Consider the following 24,693-nt stretch of genomic DNA (forward strand, 5'->3'; position numbering starts at 1 on the left):
CACTCCTACGTGGGCCCGAAACCTATTCCAGCGCTCCGGTGCCCAAAGACCTTGCGTACCGGATCAAGCTTCCCCTCGAAGGAATCGACCTCATCACCTTCCTCCTCTTTATTTCGCAGCCGCCGCCGCCGCAAACCCTAACCCGAGTTCCGATCTGGTTAATCGACGACGAGGAAGACGACGGTGAGGTGGCAGATCTGAAGGGATCCGACGGCGGCGGAGGGGGATATGGTGGTGAACGGCCGGCCGCTGAAGAGGGCGAGGGCGCGGATGGAGGCCAGGGACTTCGCCGGCTTCCCGGCGACCGGGGATGGCGGAGCGGCTATGACGTTCAGGGAGGCGGTGAGGGGGTTCCTCGCGAGGCACGCAAGGTTGCTCCCGCTGCCGTCCATCTTCTCGCCGGCGGCCGCGGCCGCCCCGCCGCACCTGCTGATCTGGAGGGTGTCGCTGAGCGTTGGGGAGGCAGGGGAGGACGGCGGTGGCGGCGGCCGGGTGGAGCTCAACGTCGTGGAGGAAGACGTGCTCCGATCGCGATCTGTGTATTGTGATCAGTGCAGAGTCGTGGGTGAGTTGCTTTCCTCTCTTTTTCCTTTCCTTTTTGGCGGAAAAATGTTTTTCCCATAATTTTTTTTTTTATTTTTTTTAAAGAGATACGCGCTCACGGGATAATGCCTTTCGTCTTCTGATTCGATCTGCTTTGTTTTTCTCGATTTTTTGAGCGCTAAGTGCTTTTTAAAATCCAACGTCTCTCTATTTCTGTTCAAATTCTATTGAAATTTGGGGGGAAATAGAGGGGCAATGCCACCTTCGACCTGTTGCGTTGTGATTTCTGGAAGCTTTTCTTGTTTGCCGATCGTTAGGCTGTTGCTTTCAATGTACAATCCCCAAAGGACCATGATTGATCCAATCTGCCTTGTCATATACTGTTATATGCAATGGACTTTCGTGTCTCATATGTGTCTGTCTTGTTGCAGGGTGGAGTGGGCACCCGGTCTGCGGGAAGCGATACCATTTCATCATCGAGAACGACAGTAACCAGATGTCTGGCTGCCGGCGCACCTGCTGCCTCCGATGCGGGACTCCCATGGTCGCTGGAGAATCAAGGTGGGAAGAACTTTTCAGAAAATATAATAACCATGGAAGGAGAAAATATACATGATTACATGGCCCTTCGATTTCAACATGCTGCGTCTTTGTTGCCAATAGTGTTCTGGTTGAAGTGTGAATGCATCAGCGAATGCTCGAACCTAAATGCAAGCAGCTCGTAACTACAATGATGCCCTCTGCAAATACGTTGCGTTTAGATGGCGCTTTGGTTGCATGTGCAAAAAATGCCAAGTGCAAATGTGTTTCTGTTGCGTAGAAAGTTTTTCAGAATCAACCAAACCTGACTCTGAATGCAATGCCTTCTCTAGGTGCGTCCTGTGCAACTTTGATATGGAAGGTGAGGAGCTCGAGGAGTGTGCTTACCTGCATCTGGACGACTCCACTCACTTGCTGCATGCTGTGGTGCATGCGAACGGTTACGGGCACCTTCTCAGGGTCAATGGCCGTGAAGGTGGCTCAAGATTCCTCACTGGCCGTGACATAATGAGCTTCTGGGATCGCCTGTGCAAGGTGCTACATGTGAGGTAAATGACATTTTTGGTCGGTGCAGTGAGCAGAACATCAATGTTTCATTGCCATTGACCTCTATCCAAAATGCTTCCTTCAACCTAACCATCATTTCCATCACTGCAGGAAGGTCACCGTTATGGACATATCCAAGAAACATGGAATGGACTACAGGCTTCTGCACGCAGTCACAAGTGGGCACCCATGGTATGGCGAATGGGGATACAAGTTCGGCGCGGGCAGCTTTGCACTCACCTCAGACACATACCAAAACGCAGTAGACATGCTTTCCAGTATACATCTGGCGCTGTACTTCTCACATCGCAACCCCATTAGGACCCCATTGCAGAACACAATTGCTCTTTATTGGACACTCTCTGATCGCCAACTAGTGACACTACGGGACCTTTTTCGCTTCATTCTGCACCTGCTTCATCAAGCTCAGAAGACGTCAAAACCCTCCATGGACAAGCACAAAGAGCATACATCTAATGTGCTCTCTATGTGGACAAAAGAAGATATTGATCGAGCAGAAGCAGCAATGCTCAAGGTTCTCCGGGCTGTCCAAACTGGACAGTGGGTGTCCTGGCGCGCACTTAGGGGAGCTGCATCAAAGGCTGTTGATTCACAGGAGCTGCTTGATTATTCTCTCCGAGGATTGGGTGGAAAACAACTGGATGATGATCATTTCATTGCTGTCCGCTGCAATGTTGAGACAAATGCAATTGAATACAGGTGAGCCCTGTCTGCAGTCCCTTGCTACAATTGCTGAACTTCAATTGGTAACTTTCCTGACCATTATTTCATGATAAGCAGGATGGAATCTTCCTCCATTCAGTCACCAGTTAATGCATCCACGTTTGGGCCTTCTGTTGAACATCTCCTGCATGATCTTAGATTCCTCTATGATGCTGTGCTGAACCCAGAGTCCATGCTGTCTTCACAACCAGAGGTGGTGGGTGCATCATCACACAGCGCAGCAGCAAAGATTCTTGACTGCAAGCAGTTCATCAAACATTATGATGAGCATGCTCTGCACACTCCTTCGAACCCATTCCTGCTCTGTGTGAGATGCTCCACTGAACTGCTTGATCACCCAAAAGATTACACAACACCTCCAGAGGAACTTGTACTTCTACCAGCAAGTGCTACCCTTGCTGAACTAAAAGTACAGGCTTCAAGGGCCTTCCAAGAAACGTACCTCATGTTCCAAAGTTTCCAGGCTGAACAGCTCCCTGACTTCCCAGACTTCAGCGACACAACCCCAGTGAAGCATGTGCTTGGATCAGGCCAGCTTGTTTGGGTAAGGGGGCGTTGCACTGGGGATTACAGGAGAATTGTACAATTCAGGATGGAGAGGGGTTTGGAGAACTGGACGGTTGACTGCTCATGTGGTGCCAAGGATGATGATGGGGAACGGATGCTAGCATGTGACGTGTGTGGAGTCTGGCAGCACACCAGGTGCTCAGGAATCAGTGATTTTGAGGACGTCCCTGAAAATTTCATCTGCAGGAAGTGCGCTAGCCCACGCAGAGGAAAAGGCCGCGGGGGTGGGGGTAGCAATGGTGGTGGAAGAATGGAGGTTAGTGCGGCTGGGAGGTGCAAGGATGAGATTGGATCATCTGTTGGTGGCGCAGGCAAGTTTGGGCGCATGGCAACAGTTGGATGACTGTATATAATGTAGTGCGATGTAAATAGTGAGAGGGAGAGTAGTAAGCTGCACCTGAAGACCTCTCTGGACCTTTCGAGTTCATGGATGTTGTCTCTGACCACTGATGCGATGTTAATCTATTCTCCTTGCAGTTGAACTCATTCTCTGACGTCGAGCATCTCTAGTTCTGCGTTGCAGCAGTACACAATTATCAGGCCTTAAATTTGAAAAAACATAACGCAAAAAGTGCTGCACGATACAAAAACAATAAATTGGCATATATCGGGACTTTCTAACATGCATTTTCATTTTCTGGACAACATTGCTACCTCACGATTCTATACGTGAGGTATATGTCACCCCGATCTATGTAGAAACAAACCGGATCATCTTATGGCCAAGTAGATGGTTACCCAGTTCTTCATAGAAATAAAACTAAACAGATCAAGTGAGATTTGATAGACAACTCTAATTGACCAAAGAATCCAGTGCCAACGACTGAAAGCATGTTTCCATACCAAAAAAGCAACCTGAAGCTAGCAAGATAATGATAATCTTTAAAAAGCACTATCAACTTCCATAACGTGCAGAAACAGACAAACAGTACATGTTTGTTATCAATTCAAAATCATAGAAATGCATAGTAATAAAGGCTGTTTATTCAGTTTTCGTCTGGTCTGGTCTGGTCTTTTGGAAGTGAAAACTGAAAACCCCACCAAAACTGAACTGAACTAAAATAAAACGTTGAACTTTACCAAAGCATACTAAAACTATTCAGTAATGATGTTCATACTTCCATTTCATGTCTGTCTGAATAACGGAAACTAAAAAACAAAATCTGAACTGAACTAATATAAAAAGTTCAGCTTAATTACCGAAATGTACCGAACAATTCACTGAGGATGTTCAGACTTCCATTTCATGGCTGTCTCAACAATAGAAACTAAACACCAAAAGGAAACTAACAGCATACCAGCAAATGCTGTCTGTAAATATCAACTAAAAATCCTTTATCATAAGAAGCAGATGGCAGTACAAGTGAGACCTCAAGCATGAAAGCAGAGCTGATGAGTGAATGACTAGTGTGGCTGTGTGGGTATGTATGCAAAAGCACCTTAATCGGTTATGTATGCTATGGAATTAGCTTTTTCCAGGTGATCTGTTTGTTGATAAGACTAGCATGAACGAATAGGAGAAGTCTTACTAAATATGTGAGTAGATTAAAACAATATGTGTATGAAAGAGTATCAGCAACATGATTTAAGAGCTCATTTATGACCAAGCGATGTTAGAGCTAGTTCAAGTTATCAGGTAGCCTGGAACATTTCCAAACCCGATAGTGTCAAAGGTTGGAGGATATTCCAGTTAGCTGGCACATACATATTTAAGGTTCCTATCATAAAAGGTATACAAATTCAAGACCATCATTTCTAAAGTTGACAACGAACAGTTGCTATGGAGATCAAACCAATAAATCTATTAACTATGGTGATCAATTAATCTTGGCTAGTAGTTAGAAGTACAAGATGCCAGAGTTTTGCAAAGATCAAGTGAATTCCAGAGCCTCTTATATTTGAATATATTTTGTAGTTACAAGCAGAATTATAATATAATGGACCAATTAGGTAACTACATATGATGGGATATGTAGCAATAGATCTATTGATGCATTGGTAAGTTTGCTAGTTATCATTAGGTGGAGCAAGCTTCAACGACAGAGTTGGTTGTCATTGGATGGAATTACATATGCCGTGTGAATAATGAAGTCGCCTTGGATAAATAGGACTTTCATAAATATATTTACTATTTTAAGAGTGTGATTTTTTAATAACCTGAGGATCTTTGATACTGGAGCTTTCAAAATTTCAGAGGCAAGTTGATTGGCAAGTTTACTCTTTGTGACTCTGCTTTAGCTGCAGTCATATTCTTTGTGACTGCTTGACCTGTGACCCAGTCATACAATTGAAGTAAATCATACCACTGCCCTATAGATTAAACTCTCTTCAAATATTAGAATACAAACCCCAGCCAAGACATAACTAAATATGACCTTATAACTAAAGCATTTTTAGATTTGTACCATAACATGCTTCCTTTTGTTAGTGCCATCATAGCTATACTCCAAACCTATCAATTTAGAGTTGATAGACCATTGTAACATTCTTCAATGGATAAAATGCAACAAGTAGCAATCCAAGGATTTCACAAGCAACAACTGAAAAAAAGAACTCCTGTTGTTGACCAGAAATTGGATATAATTACCAGAATAGAGCAGCTGGTTTCAAATGCACCCAAAAAGTACTGAGGACACCTCACCTTTCCAGCACCTGTGGCAAGACAAACTGCAAAACATTAGGTCCTGATGAAATCTGAATAAAGTAAATAAATTTCATCACAGTTGACGCCCAAGAAAGTATCAAATTTCCCAATCAGTTGAATATAATCGCCCATCAAGAATGTCAATACAAGTGATTCCAAACACCGCACCGAAGAGTGAGTGTCACAACTTAAAATGCGCCCAACAAAAGAAAATCTTTGCGCTACTATGCAAACAAGATACCACTAATAGCCCTCAATTCAACCAGTCCTAGCATCAAAACACAAAATTTAGTGCTAGACGGAGGAAACCCTAAGGCAGGGATTCAGATTGAGCACACGAACGTAAAAATTCGTCCGTGAAAAAAGCTTTCACCGAAGCCAACAGAAAAAAATCAAACAATCTGACCACAATCAGCACCAGCAACGTAAAAATCACATAAAGCAATAGGTGCATTTAGCCACGCTGCCAATTGGAACCCTATGAGTGGCGCCAAAGAGATTAATGGAAGCCGCAAACCCCGAACTGAAACAATCATGTATTGGATCCAAATAAATCATCGATGCGTTAATCAGGTTACGCTAAAACCAGTTCTGGAACCAAATGCTTCAGATGCTCCACAAATCTGAGCACCCAAGTTACCCTAAGTGGGATCAGGATGAAGCCTGAAGCGCGGAAACGATGGACTCCCAATTTGCACCGCCAAACCCAATCTCCCTAAAACCTAAGCGGGGATTATCCCAAATTTCAGCATGCCCACAACCACAAAAGCTCAATCATTAGCGAATTCGATTCAGATTTGACGCAATTCGTGACCTCGTGCACCAAAAAGTGGGAAGTAAAAGCGGCTACGCTCAAACCCAGCACAAGTCAATCATCGAACGGATTAGCCTAAATTGGACTCCATGCAAGCATCGGAGCCTCAGAAGAGCCCAATCCCTAAGCACCACCGCGACTACACAGGAACCGGGAGCACGAGCAAACAAAAACCTAACCACTGATTAGGGCTGGAATCATCAAGCGCCGAGACCTAACCACCGACCTTGCCGCAGCGGCGAGCTCGAGCTAGCGCCAGCCTCCGGCCCTAATTCCCGGCGCCAGGCGGCTCCGATCGGCACGATTGCTTCCTGGGATCCAATGAGGCGTGGAGGAGCGTCGGGATGGCGTCGACATGGAGCTCGAGGAGGGAGGCAGAGGGGAGAGGGGGAGGGCAGCCCGGTGCGGGAAGAATAACGACAGGGAAACCAGTTGCAGTAATAAACGATGGGCTGCCTGCGTCTCGTGGCGCACGGAAGTGGGCTATTGTGGTTAGGGTTCTCGCCTCGCGCGGCGGCTGCGTCGCTGCACGTGGGACCCACCGTTTTCCTTGGCCACTTGTAGGGCCCGCGCATGTATGCGCTGGCTGGCGGTCAACGTGCATGGCGTTGTGCTGCGCAATTGTACCTTGCTTCAACGTGCGTGGCGTAGACACAGGCACGAGGCACCTCTCTCGTCTGCACTTTCGTCTCTGGAGTACGACCGACGACCACTGCCGGTTGTCATTTCCGTGCAACGTAGCAAGGGCCCGTTGATACGTCAATCCTTTTTCTCATAGCGTCACGCAAACTTTTGTGCACATTCATGCATGCTTGCACGTGGGGGGAAAAGGAAGTACGAGCCGATTGCCAAAGGAGACTAACCTCTGAAAGAGACGGCTCTTTCCTTTACTAGACCTGAATCGCCCGTTGCAGTGCGATTTTTTCAGAACAGAAAAGGGACGCGTGCAGTGCGATCCTTTCCGGATTACACGATCATGTCTGGTGTTCCTGCTGAAGCTTGATCCGTCAACGCCCGCGCCCTCTCACCGTGGGCGTTCTGCCGTACACGAGCTGCGTGGCCATGAGCCGTTCGGGAACCGGCTCTGCGTGACGAAGGCCGGTGTGCGCGCACGAGCCCCGTTCCCGGACGCGCGAGGCAACGCGGACGACATGAGGCGGGAGTGCGGGACGGGAGGCTGTTGCCTGTGGATTTGCCTGAACCCTCGGAACGCGGGGACGAACGTGGCGGGCCAGCCGCTTGGTGGGCGTTCCGGTCTGTCGTCCCCGGCGACTGCGATGCGCTCGGGGGTGCTGCTGCTGGCGGCGGTGGGCCTGACGCTGAACTGAACGAGTTGGTGTTGGTGTGTAGGGATGTCCCGTGCCTTGGCTTTGCACCCGGTGAACCAGCCAGAGCAGCATGGAGAGTCTGATTCGGCGTGTTTGTGCACTACTGACTAATGTTGTTTTTGCCAGAGTAGTATGGAGAGTTTGATTAAAACTAGCGATCACATGGCATGTATTCATACCTCGTGTAGTCGTGATGTGTTACACTACGTGCTTATGTTCAGATGACAACAAGAAATTGTGTAGTTGCTGTAGCTAAATTCGAGCGTGACACAGCGGTGTTGGGACGACAGGCAGCTGAGAACAGAGAGGTGGATACGCTCTGCCTGTAAAGAGGACCGTGCCCGAAACGTTCAACTCGAGAGAACAGTCAATTTTGCGTTATTGCATCAGTAGTACTACTCGTAAACTAGCTAAACGTTGTTCTTTGACCTGTCGTTAACTTGGAGCTCGCACTGTTAATGTGCAAAGCTCGAGTCTCTCGGATCTTGTTACTTTCATAGTTGACAGTTGCAGCTCTGTGTTGACCAGGGACAGGGAGGTGACACCGGGCGCAAACTTCTCCTCTGCTTTCTTGCCGTGTCCGACGGGCAGGGCACACCAGACTGTGCCTGCGTTGTGAACACTGTATCAGCACATGGTATATTTTACCGGACTAGATCCTCCTCTTTTACTGACTTTTAGAGGAGCGGAAACAGTTTTGGTCTGACGTTTTTGCGGTTATGCCTTAACTGAAACTGATTGCAACTGGCTGAATTTTCTCCTGTGACCACACATTCCTATTGTTTCCGTGGCCTCTGCAGGAATCAGGTGCCATGTTATGTTGGTTAAGTCAGCATAAACTCAACCAATCTACACATGGCACGCGATAGTTTAGTTTAACCAACCGGTTAACTTGGACGGTTGTGCCTGAGATATTCGCGAATTTCAGCATCTGAAAACCTGAAAAGACCATGCATACGGACAAGAACAATAGGGCAAGCAGGACAGAATGTCCATATCCGACTCATCATCTCTCCTGCATTTTACAACCTCTCCGCCGCTATACAACGAATGAACATTACGGTCCACAGCATGTGAGTAACATGTTTCTGTGGAGAATTAAGGTGGCATGTAGGAGTTGTGGTGGTCGTGCGGCGGCCAGTGCACGCCTTCCCTGTGGCACGACGGCGGCAGCGGCGCCGGCTGCGCCAGGTACGTCGGGTACCGCTGCCCCGGCATCAGGACCGACAGGTCCGCGGCCTGCAGCACCGCCTCCACCTGAAACGTGCCAATGTTTTTACCAGAAACAGCCAAAACATGCCAAGATTAACCAATCAAGATCCCATCTTGTACATGCACACATTGCAAGGCACACAAGAAGAACGGCGAGTGGTTGCCACGGTTGGGTGATCTTACCATGGGCGGGCTCCGGAGCTTGCCAGGCGAGCGGCTGTGCCGGTGGCGGGCGGCGTGGGGCCTTCCGTCGGGGGAGTTCGGTGGGAAAGCCAGGGGCTTGATGAGGTGCTCGAAGATGGTCGTGAGGAGGAAGAGAGAGATGAGGATGGCCGTGGCCGCGAACCCGAAGGAGATGGCGTCCATCGACGTGCCGAAGTCCTTGAGCGTGGACGCCTCGCCCCTCGCGTCCGCGGCCGCAGCAACTGCAGCAGCTGGCTCTGACGGCGTGGATGCGGAGTCCCCTGGCCCTGGCCATGGCCGCGACCTCTGCCCGAACCCGCTCATGGCTGATCGGCGCACACTTCTTCGCTTGCAATCAAACGACTCCCTGCACGCCATGCATTTTCAGTTTGGTAAGCAGTTTTGCTGAAGAAATGGCATCTAGTTGTAATTTCAGTTGCACAATTGGCGACTAGTTAAGGGTCAAGAACTGAATGCTGACTGCTTTTGGAACTGAGACTAGCTACTCTATGACCAATGATGAAGTCTCAGAAAGAATCAAGGATCACACTAAGAACTCATAGCAACTATTTCGCTATCTCCTCTATTCCTTCACTGCCACTGATCAACCCCGAAAACTGAAAAAAAAATGAAAAGGGAGAGGAGAAGAAACAGGAGCAACATAAGAGGATTCAGAATTATACGTGCATTGCAGGCTAAAGAGAGCATACATTGTGGCTTAGTGTTGGACTTTTTTTTTTCTTTCAGCATTTATTCATAGTTATATAATTGTGATTTTTTTCATTCAATTCAATATGAAAATATTTGTTTAACTATTGTATATGACGGGGAATATTTGATGCGAAATTTAACTCGAGTAATTAATACTTAGGTGCCGAGTGCGATTATGCTGGAATAAGGAATTGATTGAGATATATTCTATTGGAATTTATATGTACACATATATTTTAGCCCCGGTACAACACATGGTGGAATAGTTGGGTTTACTTTGCAAGATCGGCTCTACATGCTGTTGGCTCATGTGATCATATTAGAATTAATCTCATATACAATATGATCATAGCATGTGACTCACACATATATGTTAGGGTCTAAGTATATTGTAAATTCATATAACTGATATATCTGATCGTGGTTGATGACATGATTTTAGAGTCTAACAGTTTATCAAAAAAATATGTAGTATGTGAAAATAGAGTCTATAAATAAGTCTTTACCCACTGACCTTATATTGTATTGTGAGTGGCACCACGGAAAAACAATAGAATAGAGGGTAGAGTGTATACCCTACGAATCCCTATCTTAAGCAGTCTTCAGCACTAGCACCCCGCACTCTCTAAACTGAACTGAAGGCAGGAGGTAGCAACTGCCTATAGCCCTATCAGCCTTGGCTGTGCTCGTGGGATCACGGGAGCTCTGCTCAGTGGCGGCTGCCTCTACTTAAAACAAGTCACTGAATCGAAAGTGAGATCTCAGCTGATCTGGTGGTGGCAATGTGGAGCGGGGAGAAAACTAAAGAGCGAAAAAGTCTCGAGGAACAAAAAGAGTGCCGCGAGAAAGGCTGCCACACTCGTCTTCAACAGTTGATGTGAAAAACTGTTGAAGGCAAGGCTGCGAGACTGGCACAAAATATAATCTCAGAATCATGTTTGGGCAGCTCGGAGGAGTGGCTCCCCACTCCCATGCACACTCTGTAGCAGCAGCAGCCCGCATGATAGTCCTATAAAGACTAGTGCCCGTATAGGCGAGGAGGGGAGAAATCATTCAAAGGCCTGTAGCCTGTACCTGAGGCCAAGGCCAGGACGAAGGAAAAGAAAGCGAAAGAAATGGAATGGCCGGACGCGGGCGATGCAGGAAAAGCAGCTCGTGGAAAGAAGGGAAGTGCGGCCTTTGTGCAGGGAACCAATCGGCCTCTGATGCGCATCAATGGTCCACGTCAGGTAACTGGCGGTGTATACATCCATTCTAGTACAACACGTCCGCATGTCATGGATGTCTGAATGTATGATGGATGTATCTATGCAAGTGTGTTAGTCGTGTTAGTCGTTACGATGATTAGGATTGCTGGATTAGCAGATGGTGAGCTTGTGCGTGTGTAAGCAAAGGGACTGTGAGTCTGTGACTCCCTTTGCTGCCAAGGGAGAATTCGAGTGAGTGGTCTTCTGTTGTTGTGATGGGGAAGAAGGAAGATGGTTATCATTGCAACTCTCAAGTGCGTGACTCTGTGGAGGATGCGAGGAGGACTGCGTGGCCTGCTGATTCCCTGAGACTCAAAGGTACCCTACCGCCAGATGTTTATGCGGATCATCTGCAACCACACGACACTTCATCCTCAAAATACTATTACAGCATCCCCTATCACTATTACAGTATCCTTTATCCCTAACACTGTAGCAGTACTGTATCACTGGATAGAGGATCTGTTGGAGATGGATTTCTAGTGCTACAGTATACCGCAAAACACTGTAACACTAGAATCCTCAAATTTGGAGACTTCATTGGAGATGGCCTTACGAGCACAACTTGCCTGCAATAGGATCGAATTTTATGGGTTAGTGTTGATTGGGTTGTAGAGAATTACAGAGACTGTCTCTAACAAAAGAGAATCCGTCATAGAAAAAGAAAGAAAACCAGAATATGCAAGTCCTTTACCCGTTGTGCACTTGACTAGTACTTGGATTGTGATATAAGGAACGGCTACTACCATCTCTGGAACTGATACAGGAAACTGGTAAAAATGATGTGACAAACACTTTGTAAGGATAATGCAATAAAATCGGCTTGTCTGTGATGGGTAACGCTCTGGGTGAGCTGTCATTAGCGGCAGAAAAGATGGAGAATCCAATGCGGCGACATGTCAATAACAATGTCTCTGGATGCAGTGCAAGGCTAGCACAACGGCACGGCCTAGAGGCTGAAAACTTTTTTCTATTATCTAAAAAGTATCTAGTTATTAATGTCCCACTATTAACCCTTTGGTGACTATAGCAGTACGAGTAAGATTCTGATCCCAGTGCACATTCCTATGCGATGGTTTGTGCAATGGTTTGTGCAGTATAATCTTGCTTAGATCATCTCCAACAGCTATCTTAAATTTTCATTCTCAAAATACTATTACAGTATCCCCTATTTTTCTACTAGCAGCAATGTAGCACTAGATAGAGGATCGGGTGGGGATGAATTTTCAGTGCTACAGTAGCCCGCAAAAACACTGTAGCACTAGAAAAGTGAGATTTGAGGGCTTTCTTGGAGATGGCCTTACGCCGGAGCCGACTTTCGTCCCGTAAATCACTGTGACAACCGCTTTTATGTTCTTTTTACCATCCTAACGTACCGCAAAGCACTCTAACAGCTCCCATATCAACCTTTGCAGGATATAGGTTGGGGTGGGAAGTTAACAAATTTGCGGAGGAAAAAAAATTCTGTATTATTATAGCTAGAGTATGCATGTGGGTCCGAATAGAGTAGAAGAGTAATAAAAATTAGTAAATATAGTAGCTGTTGAAGATGAAAAAATAAGAGATACTGTAATAGTGTTAGAGAATACCATAATAATATTATAGAGGATAAATTTTTAATGTATGCGTTAAAAATGACCTTAGATGCTACCAGTATCTTCTTAGAAAATAGAGGTAGACCTAACTAACCACCCAAAAGCTGCTGTCAATGCCAGTAGGATAACTAATTTAAGATTCTTCTTCTTCTTTAATTTCCTGTTACTGGAGTCTGCAACAAGTATAACCCTGCAAAAGTGTATAAATATGCAATCTAAGTGTTGTTTATACGTTTTTTAATAAAGTAAAAAGTTCCGACCTTTTACATCCTAGAATGTATACAACCCGCGTTGCATTATTAAATCATTCCAGCTTATTATTGCTAGGGAAGCAAAAAGAGCTAAATACACTAACAAGATTACATACCATTATCCGATATATAACCTATGACTAAACCGTCAGCTATTCTTGACAAAAGCTCCATAGTCACCACCTCTAAATACTGACAAACCAGTCTAATATTTTCCTTTATATCCTCCTTTTGTAGTAATCTCCGAAATCTAAATCAATTATTGATATTTTATGAAAGACCATAGCCGGATTATTCAAAATAAAACGGCTACTCCAATCAGAATCATCTTCTTTCTATTAACTCTCATATCACTCATCCAACCACCTATAATATAGTTTATGTTTCTAGGCATAGAAATCCCTAAGTCAATCTGTATAATACACCAAATTAACTTAGCAAAGTGACACTTAAAGAATAAATGATGTATACTCTTATTGTGACTACAAAAGCTGCATAGATCCCTTCTAGTTTCTCTCGATCAGATTATCTTTGATCAAAATTACTTAAATTGATAAATATCATAAAAATATCTTTATTTTGAGATGGAGCTTAAGCTTCCAAAGCTTACGTGACAAAGAGAAAACGAGTTGATGAATCATTCTACTATACATAGTCTGTACAAAAAATTGGCCATTGATATGTAGGTCCCAACGAAACGTATATGCTTCATTTGTTATGTTAACATATGTTATTTTAGACACTAATCTCTGCTAGTCGATTAATCTGTCACCAACAACAGGTCTACAGAAAGAAATATTCAAAGGTATTGATCTCATTACCTATGCTATTGTGTCTTACTTTTTCCTTACTATATTATAAAAAAAAGGGAATTGATCACTAAGTGGCTTTGATCCTAACCACGTGTCTTTCTAAAATCTTATTTGAGTACCATCCTGTATTTAGAATGTACCCTCCTGTATTTGGAATGTACCCTATTTAAGAAATTACTTCTTAACTTTTATCAACCTAGATCAGAAATGTAAGTCTCCTGGTTTTCCATCAACTTGGGTGAGAGCTTTGGTACCAAAGTATTTATTTCTTAGTAGTCGTTGCCAGATCTTATCCTCGTTTAGTAATTTAAAAAGCCACTTACTAAGAAGATATATGTTTTTTATCATGAGGTTAGTAATTCCTAAACCTCCCTCCCTGATCACGGGCTGGCAAAGAATATCCTATGTAGAAAGCATGTATTTCTTTTTATGATTATCCCCTTACAGAAGAATCTGGATCGTATATAATCGAGTCTCTTCATAACCCTTTGGGGAATTTCGAAGAAAGACATCATGAACACTAGGAGGCTGTTTAATACAGAGTTGATGAGTACTAATCGGCCCCTTGCATCCATAAGCTTACCCTTTTAGCTCCTCAATTTTTTTCTCAAAGCGCTATTCCACCCTTCTCCCGTCACTATTCCATAATTTTCGATGGCTCATAGGTATCAAGGTAATTGAATGGCAAAGAACCAACATCACACTCAAATAACTGTGTATATTAGTCTTCGCATTCTTTAGTATCACCAAATAACTGTGCATATTGTTTATACGTATGGCCTTCAACCTGGGCATGCTAGTAAATTAATAGTAGTACCGGATGATTACACAAGCGTAAATTAGCTCCTTTGTCAGGTAGTCCTCGACACTTGTATGCTTATATATTTGCAAACTTCCTTTGTCCCAAATCATCCTGTCCCCTTACCTTGAACAAGCATCAATCTAAACAAAAGAGAAGGCTATTAAAATCACCAATGCTTGCTTCCAACGTAAGGGCCTGGTACTTGCGAGTCGGGAGACAACTAATAAAGCATTGCTCTGATACTTAACTTTGAGCATTTCGACACCAGTGGCTTGCATGGTCGCATGGAAGAGAGGCATCAACGAGGGCCTTGTATATTTGCTATTCATTGTACAAATTGCATCCCAGAACATATAATTCCGTGCATTAAAATCTGACTAGAGAACCAACATTAGTGTTAGAGAGGCAAAGCCATTGGAGGCAAACGAACTTAATTATGGAAGCATATCTTAATTGGACTTCTTGCTCCTGCTTTATGCTGCAGTACTGCCCCAACTTAAGGCACCATCCTATGGAAAACCAAAGGGTATAAAGCATGCATGAACTTTTTGCTCGAAGGAAAAAAACATGCACGAACTGGTTAGTACTAGAAGAAAGCAACACGCAGATGAAGAAAACTAGTCACCTAGACCACATCATCGTCGAGGAAAAGATCAAAAAGAAAAGGAGAAGGTTCTTCTTTTTTTTTTTGCAGTAGATGATATCGATTAATAATGGCCATGAAATGCATGGAAGAACACTGGAGGTGCTGGGAAAAGCCTAGACCAGATGGAACCTGCAGCGGAAGTAGAGTAACCATGAGAAATTTGGAAACGCATGCACATATCTGCACAGGTCACATGAGATATTAGTAGTAGTGGTATATGGTAACTTAATAAGAACTAGTAAGGTGGCTCAAGTTATTAGTGTGACTAGTTTCGCTGTAATATTTTATCACGATAATATTTGATTAAAAAAATTCTTTTAAGTTTTTCATGAGGTTAGTGTCATTTAGTTACAAAATATATAAAATTAAAAAAAGAGAAAAAATTATGTTAGTGAATGAGAAAATTATTTATATTTCAAATTTGTATTTGAATCGTATACATGTATTGGTCCAATTTGTATACATTTTGATTAACTACTAAAATCATATGTCAGCAGTATAGATAGTTCAACTAAAATTAGAATAGATTTATCTTTCCTACGTGTTATGTCTTACCTGCTGCCTACTTGATATGATGACCTTGAGTAACACAGTGCTTCTTAATCTATTATCTCAGTAAGAATTTTGAGTTTTTTTCATTATAAATTTAGCTTTTCATTAATTATATTTTACATGGACTCTTTATTTAGGTATTTGATTTTTTTAAGACCATATTTGAGATGGATCATTCTTTTTTCTATTCTAACCCCAATTTTAAATATTATTTCTTTTATTTTATTTAGACTATTTATTTAGATATTTTGCTTCCCAAACCGTATGGAAATCAAGCCGCTAATTTTTCATAATTTTTAATCCTGAAGTTAGCTATTTATTAATCGTATTTGATATGAACTCTTTGATTAAATCTAGTCTGTTAGATGTTCATAGTAATGAGTGATTTAGATTTTTTTTTTCAAATTAATGTGGTAATTTTATGGGCTTCAAAAAAAATATGATGGCTCTTTTTTCCTTAAATATTAAGATAATAGATATATGGCCTCCTATATCTAGCGAGGTCTATGATTGTAAAGCGTAGATCAATGTTCACAAATGCGACTAAGGATCAAAAACCAGGACTGGCCGAATTCACAAAATGCGCAAAATGCGATCCAAAATTTGTAGAATTTGAGCAAATTCACTAAGTCAAATCAGATTGACCGAGGCAAAAAGCGCTCGAATCCCGGCTCGAAATGCAACTGGTTTCCTCGATATTCAAATGAATTCTACCAATATGCGATCGCATTCCTCGCATTTTGATCAATGTCAAAAACCGCTCAAATTCTTCGAAAACTGTTCGGTTTTCCTAATTTACCGAGAGTATTTCTCGAATTTAAGTGAAGTTCAACAAAAAAAATCCAAAAAATAGGTCAAACTTATAAAATCAATAACTAATTCATCTAAACTTTAAATCAAGTGAAACAAATGTTTTTGGTTTTCTTGTAACATGATTTATATGATAACAATATTTATAATCATGAAAAAGTTGAATATTTTCTGTGAGAAAATGTATTTGCTAAACCTAGTTAAATGATAGTTAATTATTTGCTAATCCAAAAATCATGAAACCAATTTTGTTAGACTTCTTACATGATCATATGTCTTTAAAAATACACGAACTCATGAAATAGTTATTGTAATATGCAGGATTGTGTAAATGTGTTGCAACTAGATTAATTCATAACTAACCCATCACACCTCCAAATTAGTGAAACCACTTTTATTAGTTTACTTAAACAATGATTTGTGTAGAAAAAATAATGGTATACATGAAAAAGTTAATTACAATGCTTTTTTTTTAACATGTTCACTTTATGATTGTGAGCAAGAAAGGAATTGGTTCGGCTGCATTGCACGCGAGGTGCAAGCGGTCATTTGGCTCAAACCAAACCGTCGCGGCATTTGTAAACAACGAGCTCAACATTTCAAGAGAGATTGGGTAGCGATTGTCTGATCATCGGATATTAGCAGTGATTGATCTACAAGCGTGCAAGGATGTTTTCATTTCAAAGGGACGGGGTCACGCGAAAGCCAAGTGCATGATCCATCCATGACCCATCTTCAACCTCTCACCACCACTGCCTCGCCAGTCGCCATAATGCCTCAATCATTGTCCCCCACCCCCGTCCCCTTCATCCATAGGTGACGTCCATGCCACCTCGTCGCGTCGCCTTTAGTCCACCCACCATCACCTCATCCCCACCCTCCTCTACCGTACCTTTGTAATCCCCACGCCCCGACTCCTCCCATCACCCATGGTCAGTGCCGCCCAGCCCGCTCAGCGCTACCCACTGCCAGGTTGGCCTCCCTCCCGGTTTCTATATCCTGGGGGAGAGCGCAGCCCCCGAAAACCCTTGGAACCCTAATCCGATGAGCTCTCCGGCGACGACTTCGTCTTCATCGTGGTTGCTCGTTTCATCTAGAGTGCAACGAGTCACGATGTATAGTTCCCCATTTCAAAGCCCTGGGGTTTGGTTGGATCTCTAAGATTATTTCAATAGGCCGAGTCGGGTTAGGTACGACCAGGTGTTAACAACCAAGCAGCATCGAGTGCTTCTGAATACAAAGCTCAGATGGACAGAAAGGCCCAACTCCCAAAAGCAGGGCCGAGGATACTCCTCATGAATAGCGACGCTACAAGGCCGGTCTAGCTAGTACATGCGAGCAGTTAAATAGGGAGCCCATCTGCCAATCTAACCGAAGTGGGTGGGCTGTTTCGAGAGGCATGCGTCTGCACCATGAGCCGAACTGCCAGCAGTGGCGAAGCTGGACAAAAACCAAGGGGGTGCACCACTTCACAACTACAACACTATATATGATCTTCAAGTAACAATGTATAACTAATAATGCAACCGATGATAACGATATACAATGAGAAAGAAGTATCGACAAAAGTGTTTATGAAAATGGAGGAGCCAACTAATAATATTGGTCATGAACAAAAGATGGTCGATTGGTCGGTATTGGCATTTGGCAGAATACATCATCCGGCCTCAAAAGTCCTCATTTCCACATTATCTTACATAAAAGACAACAAAAATGCTTTAATTTTCAGGAAAAGAGTAACATAATGTCTAATGAAAATAAGCAAATCAACACGTTACCTTCTAGTATTTACGTTTGCCTTGTCCATGAATCGACGAACCACTGTGTCATTTGTAACTTTTTTCATTTCTTGTTTCTCCACATAACAAATAAGTTTGTCACTCAAATACTTATCGCCCATGCGATTGCGCAAATATGATTTAACAATTTTCATGCCTGAAAAGCACATCTCAACTGTTGCAGTAGCGACAAGCAATACAAGTACCAGCTTCAAAAGTCGGTAAACCAAATGATAGCAAATATGTTTCCTTGTCTCCACCAGCTTTTGGGATAGCTCACCAATAGTTTCTATGTTGGAGAACCTATCATCATCTCACACATCCGCGATATAAAGGCAAAGATGATGGTCAAGTTCCCTCAATTTCATAGAATCAAAATCATTGGGATATACTTTAGCTAGACTCATCAACGTCTCCACATTGAAATCATGAAAGGAATCTCTTGGATTGAAAGCAGCCGAGCAAATAAGCAATTGAGAGGATGTTTCATTGAAGCGACTATCAAGCTCTCGAATTAGCCAATAGAAGACCCCATGCCCTGCAAATAGAAGACAAATGCAAAAGATTGGAAGTACACTAGAAGACATGCTTGTTCTCTATTTTTTGCATCCATGTCTTCTTTTTCCACATAATCTAGCACTTTGACAATTGTTGGGAACAGGTCAACCAAACTTTTAAGAGTTTTTGAAGATATTGCTCCAACGAGTATCTCCAGGTCTTTAAAGACATTGCTCTTGATTCAAGCATGTCCTACTTTTAAGTAGCCCACAACCTAATGCCTTCTTCACTTCTTCTATATTGAAATCTCGAACCATGTCCCTTATCTTTGAAGACCCACCAACCACATTCAACAGGACAGAAATCATACTAAAAAAGTTACCAATGCCTATATGCTTTCTAACAACTGCTACAACCACTAGTTGAAGTTGATGAGCGAAACAATGCACATAATATGCTGTACTACTTTCTCTCATGATCAATGATTTCAAACCATTGAACTCACCTCGCATATTATTAGCACCATTGTATCCTTGGCCTCTTACTTGCTTCAAGCTTAGCTTATATTTTGCAAAGAGAGCATCAATACAAGACTTGAGGTTGAAAGAAGTGTCTGTGACGTGAACAAGGCCAACAAAGCTCTCTTTCACATGTCCGCATCTATCAACATATCCTAAGACTACTTCCATTTGTTCTTTGCAAGAAATATCTCTAGATTCATCGACAAGCAAGCAGAACACATCATGTCCAATTTCTTGAAGGATAGAATGTAAAATCCCATTGGCAAAACATTCAGCAATTTCTTTTTTGATATAAGAAGATACCATAAGACTATTACCTGCAGTATCTTGGGTCACTGCCTTGGCTAAAGCTCGATCATGCTCCGCTAGACAGTCAACAAATTCCCTGAAGTTCCCTTTGTTGGAGGAATTCTTGGACTCATCATGTCCACGAAAAGCTAATTCTTGCTTCAATAGCACTCTAGCAACATTAATTGAGCCATTAAGCCGAACAAAATAAGCATTCTTAGCAGCTTCACTGAGTAGGCAAATAGCAACATCAATATGTTGTTCTCTTTTCAACAAATTGTCACACTTTTTCCCTGCTTAGTTATGTGGGCTATCAACAACACCTACATGATCATCTAATCTACTTCTTCGATGCCAACCATTCCAATCATCTATTACAAAAGCTTTATAGCCATCCCATTTCTTAGAGCGGTCCCTTATCAAAAAACAAGTAAAAAAATATGCTCTATCTTTAGACTCGCTGTACTCAAGCCAATTCCCAAATTCATCAAACTATTCAGGATTAAACCTTCTATTTTTTTCCCTACATATGAGTGATTGGAAAGTCAAGAGTACGAGGTTGGCAAGGCCCATTTTCCAAGTACTTTCGTATTACCTTTTCTCTGTGATTAGAATGGTACTCATCTATTGCTTTCCTTTTGCTCGGATCAAATTGAATCTCCTCCCAACTGATATCCTCTCGAGCAGAATTCCTAACACTGTTAGGTTCTTGACGTAGACGAGAAGGTCGAGAACTCCCAACATTATTAACGCCATTTGGCACTTTCCTTTTCAAGAAATTATCCATGAATTTTCCTGTCATACCATTTACAATTTATTCAATTTCTCAACATGACATAGATGCTCAATTGACATACGACAATAATCGAGAAATCGAGAATAGAAACATAACGCTTACTCGACATGGTTTCAACTCTCACTTTCTCAACTTGACAAGATCAACTCTCACTGTTTTATGTTATAGTTTGGATCCGTAAATTCAATAATTAAACCATGCTTTCCAACCTGCACTCACATAAAAGAACAACAATGGAATGTAGTTACAAGATTTGAACCAAAGTTGAGTCATTGTTTGCAAGAACAACAATAACTATCTGAAAAAACAATATAATAGCTAGAAGATCTCAATATGTGGTAGTACATGATTACAACGGAACACGAATCAACATCTTCTGAATGCTAGACAAGAAATTGACAAAGTGGAATTGCAATTGCAGTCCTCCCCAAGAAAAAAAAAGGCGAATTGCTGCTTCACAAATCACAATGATGGTTTCATAGTGCAGAGACTTAAGAACCGGGCGCATCTTTCAATCAACAGATAGTCCTATTGAGATTATAAGTGCCCTCTCCAAGATAATCGCTGCAATTGCCATGAGATTACTTGTCCTCCCCTGCAACCCTGCTCTCAAACAGAAAATCGCAAGAACAGAAGGCAAAAGCCTCCGCATTTGCCCAAATCCACCACAAATCGACCCAAAACCACATCAAAATCATCCTAAAATCCCCTCCTTTTGGCATCCGACTGGACGGAGAGGGAGAGGGCGATTGTGGAGGGAGGTGGCTTACTAATTGCCATCCTCGAACTCGAAGACTGGCAACGATGGTAGGTTGCCAGACGCCGATCGGCCGATGTAGTGAAACGAGGCGATGAAGTGAATTAGTTTCCCGCTTGGCAGCTCAGTCAATTGGACTCCCGCTCGGCAGCTGGACTCCCGCTTGGCAGCTCGATCAATTGGTCTCTCGCTCGTCCCACGTCAAAGTGAAACGAGGCGACGAAGCCGAGGAGGCATCGAGGCCAAGCTTCACGCCCCCAGTCCGTCACACGACAACACGATGCTGCTGCAGCCTGTAGGCCGCGGCCACCGGCCCGCCGCCCGCCTATGCGGGTGTGTGTGCCTGGGCGGCTGGGTGCCTCCGCGCCTGGCAGGTTGAGTGGTAGAGATGGGCTGGGCCGCTGGGATGCACACTTTTCAGTATAGGGGTTGCAAAGTGGTGGAGATGGGCTATTAATAACTGAAATCTTTTTGGACCCGGGTGCTTGGGCACCCACGAAATATAATTGGGCTTCGGCCCTTACCGCCAGCCCCGTCGTCCGTCGAGAGCTCGTGGCAGCTTCGCTGGGGTCATAATTCACAACTCACAACACGGCGGTGGTTTCAATTTCACGCAAAGCGGAGCAGGAGCCGGGGCGGCCGGGCATGCGCGCGCGGGGTGTCAACACGCGTCTCGGCGGCAGCAGCCAACGCTACGTTCCTTTCGCGGCTCCTGCCACCCGTCCGGTACTGGACGCCGGGGAAGAGGAGCGGCACGGCAGGCACGAGCCGCGCGCGTCTCGAGTGTGCCCACCCGGTTGCGTGCGTCTCAACTCACAAGGTTGTCGAAGCGTCAGCGTCTCGCGTTGTCCACTATATTTTGCACGTGTTTCTTACAGATTGGAGTTAGGATTGGTCAACAGGTCTAAAAGAGACATTTTAAATCGGTTTAGAAACTATTAAATGGATTCTTTTAAAAAACATATTTTTTTAATATTGGTTAATATATTTTCAATTTTTTTTAAAATAAAATACAGGTGTTGTGATGAATTCGTGTTCCATAATCAATTTAAAATATTTTTTCTTATTCATACACAAATTTGCTCGTAGTAATAAATGTAAATCTTTCCTATAATAGATAATGATACCTATCCATTCAACATCTCGATATTGCTTTTTTTTAGTTTGATATTGGCCTATAATTGAAATTGCTAAAAAATATCTATAACTGAAAATAATTAGAGCTCAGGTCAATAAAAAGTAGAGCAGTGTAATATAAATCATGACCATTAATGAAAAATGTTTTAAAATTAATAAAGTTTAACAAGAAAAAAAATACTTGATGACATCTAATACCTTAATACCTAAAATGTGTTAAAAAAGACATAATACTCTAACCATATATATAGTAGATAGAATAAGTTTGTATACCAATTAACTCCTAAGTTATTTAGTTTTTATATGCTATTAATTACACACATATATACTTATACACATATATATACATACATATATACATATCATACATACATATATACATATACACACATATCATACATACATATATACATATACACACATATAGATAAGATAAAGGATTTACTATCGACTACGATTGGATCCGAGATGATACATCGACCCCTATATAAGGTGAGGACCAGACCCACAGAGGGAGGAAGAAAACAATCCACGCATACGCAATTCAAGGAAAGCGACACCACAACCCTAGCAATTGGAGATACTCGGTGACTTAAATCCTATATTAGGTTAGATCCACTCATCTCCATTGTAATAGGTCTAGCCACATTATTCATACTTAAGATAATCAATATACAGCAGCATCCACACATAATATAGGTACTTGTATAGATCATGTGTCTTGTTTTCTGCTCGATCCCTGATCTCTAAGCTTAAGGTGCCCCTGTTTAATTAGGGATATATTGTTGGGCACTAATCTTCGACAGCTGGTGTGCTAGGTATGGGGCTTTCATCTATTTTTCAGAATCGACCATGTCTCAAGTATGCATCATCTCCTGCCGGATCCAAGATCACTTTTGGAACTATAGCGTACCACTACGACGATCAAGGTAGACTGATCCACACTGGTATCCTCGAGTCCAACCCATTGAACGCATACCGCAAGATGGGATACCTCGACTGGGATCCAGAGGAGCCTAGTGTTTTCGGTTCATAGACATCGACAGTGATGATGAAAGTCACGAGAGTAGCGATAATAACTCCATCAACGGCCAGAGCAGCCGAATAAATCAATTTGTGTTCATGGCTGGAGGAGTCAAGGGTTTACCCGCTGACCAGAACACGGATGACCCGAACGCCATGGTAAACAATGGTGCAAGAACAGTGCCAAGGACTCCAAGCTCGTGTGTGTCACTGATACTTCCAGTTCCAACAACTCCACCAAAGGTGAGACCAATGACAATGCTAAGGACAAGAAAACTGATGGTGGTATCAAGACAATGTCCATCGACCTGTCTGAGCCAGCTAAGATGGTCAAGATAGGGGCCAACCTTAACCCCAAATAGGAACTCAGACTCATCATTTTCCTCTAGGAAAACAAAGATGTGATCGCATGGCAATCGCTCGATATGCCCGAAGTCCCCAAGGAGGTGATTGAGCATCGACTAGCCATGGAACCCAGCGCCAAACCTATGGTGCAGAAGCAGTGAAGATTCGTGGAGGACAGAAAGCAAGCCATGTAGAAGGAGGTCAGCAAACTTCTAAAAGCGGGCTTCATTCGAGAGGTTCATCATCCCATGTGGCTCGCGAACTATGTCCTCATGATGAAGTCCAATGACAAGTGGAGGATGTGTGTCGACTTTATCAACCTCAACAAAACTTGTCCCAAGGATCCTTTTCCTCTTCATTGCATCGATCATATTGTCGACTCTACAGTGGGTTGTGCATTGCTATATTTTCTAGATGTCTATTCAGGGTGTCACCAAATTAGCACGGGGAAAGAAGATGAAGAAAAAACTGCTTTTATTACTCTTTTTGGTGTATTTTGTTATGTAAAGATGCATTTTGGTTTGAAGAGTACTAGTGCTACTTATTAATGGTGTATTCAAAATTGTTTACAACCCCATATCGGATGCAATGTCGAAGCTTATGTCGATGATATTGTTGTCAAATTTAGAATAAAAAAATGCATTGATTGATGACCTAAAGGAAACATTCGACAATCTCAGGTAGTATTGTACGATGCTTAACTCCAAGAAGTGCATGTTTGGCGTTCTGTCTGGCAAGTTTTTTGGTTTCCCAGTGTCAAGTCGAGGTATTGAGGTCAATCCACGCAAAATCGTGGCTCTCAACTAAATACGGTCACCTCGAACATTGAAGCAGGTTCAAAAGTTGACAGGATGCATAGCAGCCCTTAGTCGATTTATCTCCAAGATGGGCAAACAAGGGATGCCTTTTTTCAAGTTGCTAAATAAGTACGACCGGTTCGAGTGGACGGAAGAAGCGGAGAAGGCTTTTGAAGACTTGAAAAGAAGTTGCTCTACACAGTTAT

The 24,693-nt window shown here is 43.0% G+C and overlaps 3 protein-coding genes and 1 long non-coding RNA gene across 5 annotated transcripts; 1 reads left to right on the forward strand and 3 right to left on the reverse strand.

Annotated features, from left to right (window-relative positions):
* Positions 1-3,422, forward strand: LOC133909295 (PHD finger protein At1g33420-like). Its single transcript, XM_062351664.1, has 5 exons — positions 1-565; positions 975-1,104; positions 1,416-1,631; positions 1,741-2,349; positions 2,431-3,422. The coding sequence occupies exons 1-5, from the start codon at positions 229-231 to the stop codon at positions 3,281-3,283; spliced, it is 2,145 nt and encodes a 714-aa protein (XP_062207648.1). The 5' UTR covers positions 1-228; the 3' UTR covers positions 3,284-3,422.
* Positions 777-6,843, reverse strand: LOC133909296 (uncharacterized). 2 transcript variants are annotated; one of them, XR_009908356.1, is made up of 5 exons: positions 6,625-6,843; positions 5,528-5,592; positions 2,816-3,452; positions 1,471-2,698; positions 777-1,091 (listed from the first exon to the last, which is right to left on the reverse strand). It is a non-coding gene; the product is annotated as an uncharacterized LOC133909296 (long non-coding RNA). The 2 variants fall into 2 exon arrangements; XR_009908355.1 differs by having other exon boundaries at positions 1,471-3,452.
* A 1,981-nt stretch (positions 6,844-8,824) lies between these two features.
* LOC133908251 (uncharacterized) lies at positions 8,825-9,508 on the reverse strand. Its single transcript, XM_062350253.1, has 2 exons — positions 9,059-9,508; positions 8,825-8,983 (listed from the first exon to the last, which is right to left on the reverse strand). The coding sequence occupies exons 1-2, from the start codon at positions 9,497-9,499 to the stop codon at positions 8,825-8,827; spliced, it is 600 nt and encodes a 199-aa protein (XP_062206237.1). The 5' UTR covers positions 9,500-9,508.
* A 9,131-nt stretch (positions 9,509-18,639) lies between these two features.
* Positions 18,640-20,537, reverse strand: LOC133908252 (uncharacterized). The gene is made up of 5 exons (XM_062350254.1): positions 20,531-20,537; positions 20,228-20,427; positions 19,662-19,791; positions 19,329-19,577; positions 18,640-18,863 (listed from the first exon to the last, which is right to left on the reverse strand). The coding sequence occupies exons 1-5, from the start codon at positions 20,535-20,537 to the stop codon at positions 18,640-18,642; spliced, it is 810 nt and encodes a 269-aa protein (XP_062206238.1).
* Positions 20,538-24,693: the final 4,156 nt, after the last annotated feature.

The sequence above is a fragment of the Phragmites australis genome, chromosome 2 (genome assembly GCF_958298935.1).
Source record: "Phragmites australis chromosome 2, lpPhrAust1.1, whole genome shotgun sequence".
NCBI lineage: Eukaryota > Viridiplantae > Streptophyta > Magnoliopsida > Poales > Poaceae > Phragmites > Phragmites australis.

What these genes read in the sequence shown, in the direction of transcription:
- LOC133909295 (XM_062351664.1), top strand. Translation starts at nt 229, where the DNA reads ATGGTGGTGAACGGCCGGCCGCTGAAGAGGGCGAGGGCGCGGATGGAG. An exon ending in TGATCAGTGCAGAGTCGTGG is followed by an intron (nt 566 to 974) that starts GTGAGTTGCTTT and finishes GTCTTGTTGCAG; the next exon opens with GGTGGAGTGGGCACCCGGTC. An exon ending in ATGGTCGCTGGAGAATCAAG is followed by an intron (nt 1,105 to 1,415) that starts GTGGGAAGAACT and finishes TGCCTTCTCTAG; the next exon opens with GTGCGTCCTGTGCAACTTTG.
- LOC133908251 (XM_062350253.1), bottom strand. Translation starts at nt 9,499, where the DNA reads ATGGCGTGCAGGGAGTCGTTTGATTGCAAGCGAAGAAGTGTGCGCCGA. An exon ending in GTGCCTTGCAATGTGTGCAT is followed by an intron (nt 8,984 to 9,058) that starts GTACAAGATGGG and finishes GGCACGTTTCAG; the next exon opens with GTGGAGGCGGTGCTGCAGGC.
- LOC133908252 (XM_062350254.1), bottom strand. An exon ending in ATTCTAATCACAGAGAAAAG is followed by an intron (nt 19,792 to 20,227) that starts GTAATACGAAAG and finishes GTGCTATTGAAG; the next exon opens with CAAGAATTAGCTTTTCGTGG. An exon ending in AGTGACCCAAGATACTGCAG is followed by an intron (nt 19,578 to 19,661) that starts GTAATAGTCTTA and finishes CTATCCTTCAAG; the next exon opens with AAATTGGACATGATGTGTTC.